The following is a 13047-nucleotide window of genomic DNA, read 5'->3' on the forward strand; positions in this document are numbered from 1 at the left end:
AACGTCGATTCTCCTGGTCCTCGGATGCTGCCTGACCTGCTGTGCTTTTCCAGCACACCATTTTTTTTGTCTCTGATCTCCAGCATCTGCAGTCCTCACTTTCTCCTAGATTGTTAAGTACCTCATCCAATACCTGAGTAACCATTTCACTGACCCCTCACATGTGCCTAATTACACTTCTCCCAGAAGCTGACACACAACACCGCGAGGGATCTGATTCCCCCTTCCCCAATTCTACACCTGGCCCCCTTTCCTCATTCAACACCCAAACACCATTTCCCCACCACAAGACCCAACCCCTAACTCCCTTCCTCACCCCCGCAGCCCAAAGGACCTGACCCTAATACATCTGCCAGTGCCAATGCCAGCGTATCACCCAATTCATAAACTCTATATTGAAGCTGCTTGAGTTATCAATACTCACTGCATCTATTTTTGCCCTGGATCACATTGACATTCAGCTGAACCCACAGTCTGTAATTGCAATATGTCACCTGCCCTACCACCTTTACTGCCTCTTAGTTTAGTAATTGATTCAGTTTGTTAAACTATTCAATATTCAACATATGACTATCCAATGTAATATAATTATAATATTATAATTAGTACAATAGTTAACTAGTCAATAAATTAATTTTTCTTTTCACTACCACTATACATCAGCCTTAGAATCTTATAAACATTTTCACTTAATGATTAAAAAAGTACAAATATTATTTCTTATTTCCCTTCTGCTAGAATCTCTTACATAATTTTAAGTCCGGTTAAAAAGCATGTTTTTCTCAGTTGCTGCACTTTATACACAGGTGTATAATCAACCCATGATTTTCCTGAGCTATTGTTGTTGTTTCATTTGCAAAGTTAACATTTTGAAGTTGTAACAGCACGCTCTGCTATTTCTCCCAGGTAAGGTTGCCAGTCGTCCTGCACTGTACCAGTCTTCTCTCACATGAAGAGCTAATCTCTCAGATATTCCTGTGAGAGGCTTGGAATGTTTTACCATTTCCACCCACAGGACACTTAACAAGGATGCAATGTATTCCGAATACAATGCAGCCCAGGCACATGCACGTTTCAATAACTCCATGTGATAAAGTGATTCCTGGTGTGTAGAGAATGTGTATTGTAGCCATCAGAACTGAATGGTAACTATGAGGATTGATGTATTGGCTAGTTACTGGTGACAGTGTGTGAATATGGTGGTTGGGATTTGGAGGTTATGTGATGGATTTGGACAGGTACATGAATAGGAAAGGTTTAGAGGTATATGGTCCAAACGAGGCAAAGGAGACTACTTTAGTTTGGGAAACCTGGATGACATTGGACATGTTGGACCAAAGGATCTGTTTCTGTGTTGTGTGACTCCATGATTCTATGAGGACTGCCATGGACTAGTTGGGCCAAAAGGATGCATTCTGTGTCAATATCTGATGTATTTATATGTTATGCAACTATTGTACCATCTGGTACTTGACTCTGGAGCAGCAGGTAACTCAAGGGCAATCAATACCCTCCTGCCTTTGAAGCATTGGCATCTGTTGAAAAGATTAAAATCACAATAATACAACAATAAAGAAAAAGATCATTACAAGATTGAGAGGGATTTGGGTGTTGGTTGAGTTCAATACTTTGAGAAGTGCTAAGTGGTGTGATGACTTGGAAGTGCCAGTGTTGGTCTGGGGTGGACAAAATTAACAATCACACAACACCAGGTTGTAGTTGAACAGGTTTATTTGGAAGCACTAGCTTTCGGAGCGCCACTCCTTAACTGTCTGATGAAGGAGCAGTGTTCTGAAAGCTAGTGCCTCCAAATAAACCTGATGGACTATAACCTGGTGTTGTGTGATTGTTAATTTTGTCCACCCCAGACCAACACTGGCACTTCCAAGTCATCACACCATTTAGCACTTCTCAAAGTATTGGGGACAGAAATAGGAAGATTTTTACTTGCGGAGCAAAAATGTTGTGTCCTAAAAGGAATTGAGAATCCATGTGGGATTTGCCAAATATGTCCACAAATATGTGTATTCTTGAAAACACTCGCTTGCACCTTGGATGCACACATATACAGATCTATGCACACACCAAACATTGGAGCAAAATTGCACATGCAACCTGGGCACCAGATCAACTTCTTTGCAAACTGATATTCCCCCACTCAGGCAAAATCAGACAAGAGTATTGCTTCAGGGAAATGCAGCTCATTGATTCAGAGTACCAACTGTCTGATAGACTGAGCTCTACTCCATCACTCTACATCTCGGAATCACACAGAGTTGTAGATTCCAGCAACAACGTACAAAAATAGATCTATAGGAGACAACTGAAGAACAAGAGCATGAAAATGGAAACAAAATAACTAACTGAATATCTTTACTTCATAGTTTGGAAAGCATGTGGTTTTCTCTTTGATTTTCTCCACAGTACTCCTGTCCTGAGAACATTGCTGGGTGCTGGGAATCTATCCCTCTCATGCTATGTTGAATGATGAGTGTCAATAGGTTACTTGCAGCATCACAGCCAATTCCAACTTTGTCTCAAGCTGACAGTATCCTGTGGAGTTTACTGGGGAGAAATGGGGAATAGGAATCCCTCCACAACTTTCCCTCACTACTCTGTGAACTGCTTTATCAGTTGTGTTGGCTGAATGATTGGGATCATCAAACTATTCAGTGTAGGATTTAGACTCGGGAGATTGGTATCTGACCAGTGTGAGCCTTGACTGAAAGGTGAGGAGAAAGAGTAGTTCTGAGGAAGGGTCACTCAACCTGAAACATTAACTCTGATTTCCCTCCACAGATGCTGTCAAACCTGCTGAGCTTCACCAGCAATTTCTATTTTTGTTTCTGATTTATAGCATCTGAAATTCTGTTAGTGTTTTTTTGGGTACAGATGATTGGCCAAAATGCCAAGTGAAAAATGAGGAGACGTTTTGTTTTCATGTGGTAAATTGCCATGACCAGCAATCGACATCGTGAAGTGGATCCAGAAGCAGAAGGAGAAAAGACTTGGTCTATATCCAGTGAATCCTTCTACATACTCTCGAGTGTCCCTGTGTCCATGTCTAGGATGGAGATCAGAACATTTCACAGAACTCAAATAATGATCCCATAAAGGATCTGCCATAAATTCCCTACATCTACTTTCTAATTCTATCTCTCGAGAATAGCTTGTTAAGTTTCTTTCATGAGTTATGGGTGTCAGTAGCTAGGCCGGTACCTATTATCTACACCTAATTGCCCTTGGGACTGTGGTGCTGAGCTGCCTCCTTGAATTGGTGCAATCATTGTGATGTAGGGACACCCCCACAATGCTGTCTGGAAGGGAACTCCAGAGGTTTCACACAGTGATACTGAAAACAGGATGGTGTATGATTTGGAGGGGAGATTGCAACTGATGGAGCTCAAATACATCCACAGTCCTTGCATTTTCATTAGGGGCAAAGGACTGAGCAAATTATTGGAATTCAAGGAAGCCAAGTTTCTAGGGCCTCAGGGCCTACATCCTAGGGCCTGAAAGGTAGTGACAGTAGAGATAGTGGATATTGATTATGATATTCCAAAATTCCACAGATTCTGAAAGGGTTCAGCGTATTAAAAAATGCTAATGCAGCACCCTCTTTTTGAAAAGGAAGGGAGGCAGAAAGTGTGAAACTAGTTCAAGGTCTGTCATTCGGAAATGGTTGTAATCCATTATTAAGAAAGTAGTAATGGGACATTTGGAAAGTCAAATACAATTTATCAGAGTCAGCATGGTTTCAGGAAGGTAAAAACAATGACTGCAGATGCTGGAAACCAGATTTTGGATTAGTGGTGCTGAAAGAGCACAGCAGTTCAGGCAGCATCGGAGGAGCAGCAAAATCGACGTTTCAGGCAAAAGAAGAATAAATTGAGTTTCACTAATTTGCTAGTGCTCTTCAAGATGAAGATGAAAAGTACAGAATAGGGATCCTGTAGCTGTAGTACATCTGGACTTCCAGAAGGCATTTGATAAGGTGCCATACAAAAGGTTAATATGCAAGGTAAGGTCACATGAGGCGAGGTATGATATTTTAGCTTGGGTAGAGCACTGGATAACTAATAGCAAACAAAGATGGTTTAAATGGGTCTTTTCCCAGTTGGCATGATGTACTTAGTGGGATGTGACATGGTTTGATCCTTGGAGTCCCACCACTTCCAATCTAAAGAAATAACTTTTACAAAATTTATTCATCAGTGGGATGTGGGCATCGCTGGCAGGCCTGCATTTATTGCCCATGCCTAGTTGCCCTTGAGAAGGTTGTGGTGAGCTGCCTTCTTGAACATAGCAAATAGGTGGAAAGTAAGTTATAATGAAGAAATAAGACATTTACAAATGGATATGTATAAATTAGGTGAATGAGCCAAATTTGGCAGATGAAGTTTAACATAGATAAATGTGAGGTGATCCATTCTGGTAGGGAAAAATAAAAAGACAACTTACTATATGACAAGGAGAAGCTTCAGTGCAGAGGAATCTTGGTTTCCCTTGTGCATGAGTCACAGCAATTTAGTGTATAGGTGCAACAAGTCATAAGAAGAATCAATGGAATTATGGCATTTTTTTTCTAAAGGGATGGATTTAAAGTGGGGAAGTGTCATTGCAATTGTACAAGGCATTGGTGAGACTGCATCTGAAGACCTACGTACAGTCTTGGCCTTGAGAAAGGATGTAATTGCATTGGAGGTAATTCAGAGAAAGTTCACAAGATTTATTCCAGAGATGCAAGTCTCGTCTAGTGAGAAGCGTTTGTGTGGTTTAGGTTATGCTCGCTCAAGTTTCAAAGGATAAACGATCTAACTGAGATGTATAAGATACTAAAGGAGATTGATGGAGTAGAGATTGAGTGGATGTTTCCTCTTGTAGGGCAATCTAGAATGAGAGGTAATAGTTTTAGGCTAAGAGGTATCAAATTTAAATCAGGAAGAAGAACTGCTTCTCTCAAGGGGCCATGAATCTGTGGAATTCACTACTCTAGATTGCATTGGATGCAGGGCATTGAATAACTTTTAAGGAGGAGATAGACGTATTTTTAATTAGTAATGGATTAAAGAGATATGAGGAGAAAGTGAGGTCTGCAGATGATGGAGTATCAGAGCTGAAAATGTGTTGCTGAAAAAGCGCAGCAGGTCAGGCAGCATCCAAGGAACAGGAAATTTGACATTTCGGGCATAAGCCCTTCTTCAGGAATGAGGAATTCCTGATGAAGGGCTTATGCCCGGAACGTCGAATTTCCTGTTCCTTGAATGCTGCCTGACCTGCTGCGCTTTTCCAGCAACACATTTTCAGCTCTAAAGAGATATGAGGACTAGGAAGGAAAGTGAGGTCAGGCATGATGGTATTATATGGCACAACAGATTAAGGGCCTGAATTCCCTCCTCCTGCTCCTAGTTCTTATGCTCATATGTTCTAGGTAGTAGAAGTAATAGTTATGAAAGGTATTGTCAAAGAAGCTTTGGTGAGTTAGTGCAATGCAATGTATAGGTGGTACATACTGCTGCCATTAGCATGGACGGTGAAGAGAATAAATATTGAATCCAGTGGATGGTATGTCAACCTAATGGATACTTTGTCCTGGATGGAGTTGAGCTTCTTAAGTGTTGTTGGAGCTGCACTTATCCAGGCAAGTAGAGAGAGCTCCATTGCACTCCAGACTTGTGGCTTGTAGATAGTGGACCGGATTTGGGAATTCAGGAGGTGAGTAACTCACTGCAGAAGTCTCAGACTGTGACACATTCTTGTAGCCGCTATGGTATCGCTATTTCCAGTTAATTTATGGTCAATAATAAACTCCTGGACTCAATGGGACTCACTAATGTAATTCAATTCAACATCAAGAGAAGGGGGCTGGATTCTCTCATTGGAAATGATCACTGTCTGGCATTTATGTGTATGTGGCTATGTTAACAAGACTGACACTCACAACATAGGCAATCCAATGTCAGCCATTATGTAAAAAAAGGCTTAAGAACAGAAAACAGCAAGTCATGGTAAGGGTTGTTTTTAAGATACTGGTCTTCCCAAGGTTCAGTGGAAGGACCATTACTTTTCTGATATATGGAAATTTTTTTGGATATTGGAATGGGGGGATAAAATTTAAAAGTTGACCACTGATGCCAAAATTGAAGGTGTGGCATGTTATAGAGATATCAGTTGACTGCTGCAGGACAACAGAATGGGCTGGCAACTGGACTTTAGAAAGCGAGAGGTGATGCCTTTTGGGGAAGGCAGTATTGAATTAATGACATGGTTTTAAAGATAGTGCAGGACCGAGGGACATGGTGGTGTACATGCATTGATCAATGAATGTGGCTGAACATATCAGAAAGTAGCTAACAAGGCAAATGGGATCCTGAACATCACAAATAGTACTTTTAATGAAACTTTATAAATATATAGTCAAACTACAATGAGAGTATTGTGTCCAGTTCTTGTCACCCCACATTGTCGGAAGTATGTAAGGCTTTGAGATGGTGCAGAGGAGATGTAAGAGAATGCTACCAAGAGGAGAGAGTTCAGCTATGAGATTATATTGGAGAAGCTGGGACATTTTTCTTGAAGTAAAGGAGATTAAACATAGATTTTATGTAGAGTAAATCCACACTTAAAGTCGCAGCTGTGCACTCAAAATTGTAACTTTAAATGAAACATATTTTTTAAAGTGGAACAGATTTTCAAAATAGAATTATATTTTAGAAAACTGCCACAATTTGCAATGTTAAAAATTACACAACACCAGGTTATAGTCCAACAGGTTTATTTAGAAATTCAAGCATTAGGAGCACTGTTCCTTCATCAGGCAACTGTGAAGTAAGATCATCAGACTTATGATCCTGCTCCATAGTTACCTGATGAAGGAACAGCGCTCCGAAAGCAGTTCAACACCAGGACCTCCACATCACAATTTTCAATGTTTAACCACATCACGGGCGGCACGGTGGCACAGTGGGTAGCACTGCTGCCTCACAGTGCCCGAGACCTGGGTTCAATTCCCACCTCAGGCGAATCTCTGTGTGGAGCTTGCACATTCTCCCCATGTCTGCATGCGTTTCCTCCCAAAATCCAAAAACCTGCAGGTTAGGTGAATTGGCTATGCTAAATTGCCCATAGTATTAGGTGAAGGCGTAAATGTAGGGGAATGGGTCTGTGTGGACTTGTTGTGCCTGTTTCCACACTGTAAGTAGTCTAATTTTGATCTGTTCTTCCCTCCAGGCCATGCCTCCTCGTTTACCCTACAGCCTGAGGACAGAGTTGTAGTCGCAGGACACCCAGTCACATTGTCCTGTGCAGTCGCGGGGTATCATGGGATTGTCCTGTGGACAAAGGATGGTCTGGGATTGGGAGTCGAGAAGCAACTGCCAGGTAAGGAGCTGACACTGTGGTTTGGCTTTGGGCACTCCAGGGTACAGTGATGTTTTAACTACTGTGAGATGACAGTCAGTTAATTACATATGACCATGGAAACATAAAAAGTCAGAGCAGGATCAGGCCATTTGACCCCTCAAGCCTCTTCTGTCATTCAGTACGATCATGGCTGATCATCCAACTCAATACCTTAATCCTGCCCTTCCTCCATCCCTTGATCCATTTAGCCACAAAAATTGTATTTACTTCCTTCGTGAAAAGACTTCAATCGCTTTTTGTGGTAGTGAATTCCACCGGCTTGCCACTCTCAGGGTGAAGATACTTCTCCTCATTTCAGTACTGATCCAGAAACAACTCAGCAGAGTTGATGATCTGTTGTGAGGTGTTAGCAAGTACTGAATGATAAATGAATGTGTTGCGCATTTAGGATCTGGTTCCCAGCTCAGGCCCATTCAATATCTTCACTAACTAAAGCATGGGGAATAATAAGGATGTATCATTGAGAAATCTGCTTGGATGGAGACTGGTGGTTTCATTAAAAATCCCTCAAATGTTCATCCTGACAGGCACCTTCTTCCCCCAACAATAGGAAGGGAAAGAGAGTCACCATTATCCAAGTGGTTAATTCTTCACTGTCAGTCAAGAACAAAATATTGATCCACTACCAGAATGATATTTGCAATAAATAAGTGTTTAAGGAATGTGAGAGAAGACATTGTGTTGTAATGCAGTGCAATTCTTCTATTTTGTTTGCATAACTGCTAACCCTACATTTTTAGAGACTCCGACAAAGAGTGTTGAGTTCCAGTTCAAATTCAAACCTGGCGGACAATGGAATGTTCCCCGAAAGATAAAGGGGAGATGCATGAACTGGCAGAGAAAAAGTATGGGGAATGGAACTATGCAGCTAGTGAAGGAAAATATATGCAGTTCCTCCAGTTGTTAAGGCTGACTGTGAGTTGATCATAAGAGTGGAGTTTACAGGTCAAACTAGAATGACTCCCAGTTGGATTAATACATTGATATGAGATTTGTTAAGGGAATCACTGGGCATGGAGCAGTGAAATTCTAAACAAATCTTCTAACGTCGCAAACCTGTTTAATAGACAAACACTGTTTGATGTGCACAATAATCAATGACTTAGTAATCGTTCTTATTAAAACACATTAATTAGTGTTTGGAGAAGTTGCAGTTTCTATCTCCTATTATTACCCTTAGGACTAAATACTGTCAATAGAATTCTGCAGTGATGAGTCAATGTAACAGAGTTGACCCAAGTGGTGTAAAGCAGCTTTTGTTGGTTTTGTGTCAGCCATGGCTCAGTTAGTTACATCTCTCGATTATAAGATTTCTCAGTTAATTTCCTTCTCCAGGGCTTGAGCTTAAAAAATTAAGGGTGATTATCCAGTGCCCTACTGAGCGAATGCTACTAATGCCAAAGGTGCTATCTTTCAGATGAGACAGAGACCAAGACATGCTCAGTGAACGGTCATTAAATCTCACCTATGACTGAATGCTAGAGTCATAGAGATGTACAGCAATGAAACAGACCCTTCGATCCGACTGTCCACGCCAACCAGATATCCTAACCTAATCTAGTCCCATTGTCAGCACTTAGCCCATATTCCTCTAAACCCTTCCTATTCATGTTCCCATCCAGATGCCTTTTAAGTGTTGTAATTGTCCCAGCTTCCACCCCTTCCTCTGGCAGCTCATTCCATACACGCACCACCCTCTGTGTGAAAAAGTTGGTCCCTTACGTCCATTTTATATCTTTCCCTTCTCACCCTAAATCTATGCCATCTAGTTCTGGACTCCCACATCCAAGGGAAAAGAGCTTGACTATTTATCCTATATGCCCCTCATGATTTTATAAACTTATGTAAGGTCACCCGTCAGCCTCTGACACTCCAGGGAAAACAGCCCCAGCTTATTCAGCCTCTCCTTATTGCTCAAGTTCTTCAACCCTGCCAACATCTTTGTAAATCTTTTCTGAACCCTTTCAAGTTTCACATCTTTCTGATAAGGACACCAGGATTGCACACAATATTCCGAGGCTTTGAAGAAAAGCAGGCAAATTTTCCCTGATGTCTTGTCAAATATTTACTCCGTAATCAACATAATTAAAAGTACAGATTACCCCATTGGTATCACGTTGCTGTTCATGGGAGTTTAACGCATGCAAAGCCAGCTGCATTTCTGACATTGCAATGATGATGATGTTAAAAAGTCATGATGTGGAGGTGCCACATTCCTGATGAAGGGCTTGTGCCCGAAACGTCGAATTTCCTGTTCTTGGATGCTGCCTTTCCTGCTGCGCTTTTCCAGCAACACATTTTCAGTTGGATTGGGGTGGGCAAAGTCAGAAATCCCACGAAGGACTTCACTGATGAAGGAGCTCCACTCAGAAAGTAAACCTGTTGGATTATAACCTGGTGTTGTGTGACTTCTGATGAGGTTAAAAGCACTTTCATGCTGCCACACTTGCTGAGGTTCTCCAACAATTTGTGTTTTTGTTTCAGATCTTCAACATCCACAGTTCTTTCTTTTACTAAAAAGCACTCTTTGGCTATGAAGCCCCTGCCTGTGAAAAGTGCTTTATAAATACATGTCCTTCAATCTGATTATTTTTTATCAGGTTTTCTGTTAACTGTGAATTAAACAAATTCCAGTCCATGTGCCATGCCCAGAGCTGAACTGAAAGTAACTTTACTTCTTCTCTCTTGCAGGTTTTCCACGTTATTCCATTGTGGGAGACCATGCAGCTGGTGAATACAGCCTTCGCATCGATAAAGCAGAACTTATTGATGATGCAGTTTACGAATGTCAGGCAACACACGCAGCCCTGCGATCCCAACCCGCTCGACTGACAGTACTGAGTAAGTTGTGCATGTATGCGCTGTATATGCCTGCAGACTGCAGCATACTGGCAACATGTGGTTGTAAGGAGCCTGCTGCTCAGTCAGGATGAGTTCAAAGGCAGTATTGTGAATCTGAATTGAAGCTTAGTTCAAGATCCCTACTGTTACAGGACTTCAAAGTAATTGATTGCTCAGTTGCTTTGAGACCTCTCTGAAAAAACCTGATAAGGCACTTTATAAACTTAAGTCTTTTCATATTAACCATATACTTGAGCCAAATTTATAAAATGAAGTTAACACACATTTTACGCATTCACATATCTGCGTCCAGAGACACACACATTTGCACACACATATATATGGCTGTTCCTGCTTTTACTAATTAAAGCCTGGGGTACCTGACTGAGCTGAGCTACAATAGTAAGTCGGGGCCCATATAAATTGCTGACAAATTGAAACATTTGTGCATATTTCCACAGAACGAATCATGAAGTTGAAAGACATTTTACTGCCCAATTCACACAATGTAGACTCCCAAATTATTTCCAAGCTAAGAAGTACATATTTGTGCTTACTTCTGTAAAACCACCACCTTACTTTCTGAATGTCTGTCCGCTGCCCTAGCTCTGAGCCAGAGGGGTGGAATTCCTACTCCAGAGTGGTGGAATAGTATCTCTGAATGGATTGCTTGAAAATATCTCCAGAAGGTCAGTATAGACTCAATGGGCTGATTGGTCTCTTTCTGCACTGTAGGGATACTATTGTTTGCAACATCCAACAACAGTCACAGCTGAAACCTGCTATCCCTCGGCTATAAATGTCCGTGGGAAAAATTCCTAATGAAGGGCTTATGCCTGAAACGTCGATTCTTCTGCTCCAGTGATGCTGCCTGACTGGCTGTGCTTTTCCAGCATCACACTCTCGACTATAAATTTTTGACCCTCTGTCATGATTGCATGCTCTCTTTTGATTCCGTCATGGATTTTATTTTAATTATAGAATCCCTACAGTGTGGAAACAAGGTCCAACAAGTCTACACTGACTCTCTGAAGAGCATCCCATCCAAATCCATTCCCTCTGCATCCCTGAACACTATCAGCAAACTAGCATAGCCAATTCACCTAATCTGCACATGTTTGGATTGTGGGAGGAAACCAGAGCATCTGGGGGAAACCCATGCAGACACAGGGAAAAAGTGCAAACTCCACACAGACTGAGACTGGATTCGATCCCAGGAGCTGTGAGACAGCAGTGCTAACCGCTGAGCCACCGTGCCACAACATTATGGCTGTTACTGGCTTGGGCAGCAGTGTAAGAAGGTAGTGGTGAGTTGTTTCCTTGAAACATTGCAATGCATGTGGCATCAGTATGCCCACTGCTGTTTTAGGGAGGGAAGAGCTAACTGGAATTGTACGGCAGCACTTTGGAAATTTGTGAAGGAAGGGAAACCAACTGTAATAACTGGCCCAAATCTTAGTTATGTTTAATGACATCCAGCACTCTGATCAAAGTGAAGTAATCAGCACTTTCCTTTTTATGTCCAGGGACTGTTTTAAGGAAAACAGAATCACAGTACATATCTACTTGTTTTCAGCCAAAATGATGCTGCCTGTACTATGCACCATAAATAACCCCAAGTGTCAACATAACTATCAATGATTGGCACATGATCAAACACAAAAAGAAGTTAAAAAATGCTTTCTTGTCACATTGAGCACTAAAGCTTTAAATAAAATGGTATTCACATTTTATTCCTAGAATGCAATTTTCAAGATTTTTCTTTTGTAGTTTTACAAATAATGCTGTTTTATATGTTCTGCGAAATTTGCAAAATCACCTGCAAAATCCACCCCGAAACATAAACACCCACATTCAGGACAAACCTAGCTTATTTAGAGTTTTGATTGCAGGAATTTATGAGCATGCTTCGAATGTTGGTTAATGAAGGGACCAAAACAGTGAATGATAGTTTGTGAAGCTGGGGCATCACAGTGCATGCTGGCTGGTAAACGGCACTAACATTGTCCAATAAGTTGTTTTGTGCAAAAGTAGCAGCAAAACTCAAAGTGTGAGACATTAATCACACAGTACCATTTAGTATATGTGAAGCTAACACACTTTAAAGATTTGTAATACTTGAATATAGCTGATATATTTTGTTAAAACTTATCTTGCACTCATTAGGATAATTCACAACAAATACCAATTCAATTGCATTAGAGGGGAGTCTTTATTGGTTGGATTTGGCATCCAATTGATAGAAGCATTGTCATAGAAAATGCACCTTTTAACAATGACTGACTGATAGTTAACTACCAAGATTTATTTAAATTTTAAATAACTCCGGTTTCCCTGAGAAATGAACAGAGAATGGTTGTCACTTACTTTATTGCGTGGAACTGGGACAATGGATGTGCATGTTCTTTGCAAATAATAGGGTCCTTGGTATTGACATATTAAGCTCTAAATCTGTGTAGGTACACCACACCATGAACCTAACTGACAATCTGAAATTGGCTCTCAGTGTGATTCTTTGTATATTCAGGATTATTTAGCCAAATAATCACTTCTAATGTGATGAGTTTTGTGAATGCAGGCTATTTGGGAACATTCTTGTATGCTGAATGGGAGGGAAAAGTTGAGGCCTACAGGTCACTGTGATATCATTAACCATTTGTTGAGTTCCTTCCTTCATTCTACCCTAGACTGTGGGAGATGGACTAGAAAGACATGGAAAGGATTGAGATCTTGAAGACCTCGAGAGATGTTGATAGTTGTAATGATTCAATTGGTTCAGTAAGG

General features: G+C 41.0%; 1 protein-coding gene across 1 annotated transcript in view; it reads left to right on the forward strand.

The window, feature by feature from the left end:
• Positions 1 to 13047, forward strand: part of kirrel3a (kirre like nephrin family adhesion molecule 3a) — a 366352-nt gene that overhangs the window by 69246 nt on the left and 284059 nt on the right. Inside the window, exons 2-3 of the mRNA XM_060846727.1 lie at positions 7231 to 7380; positions 10114 to 10263. Coding sequence (XP_060702710.1) covers positions 7231 to 7380; positions 10114 to 10263 — 300 coding nt within the window. The remainder of the gene's footprint in view (positions 1 to 7230; positions 7381 to 10113; positions 10264 to 13047) is intronic.

This window comes from Hemiscyllium ocellatum, chromosome 29, assembly GCF_020745735.1.
Source record: "Hemiscyllium ocellatum isolate sHemOce1 chromosome 29, sHemOce1.pat.X.cur, whole genome shotgun sequence".
NCBI lineage: Eukaryota > Metazoa > Chordata > Chondrichthyes > Orectolobiformes > Hemiscylliidae > Hemiscyllium > Hemiscyllium ocellatum.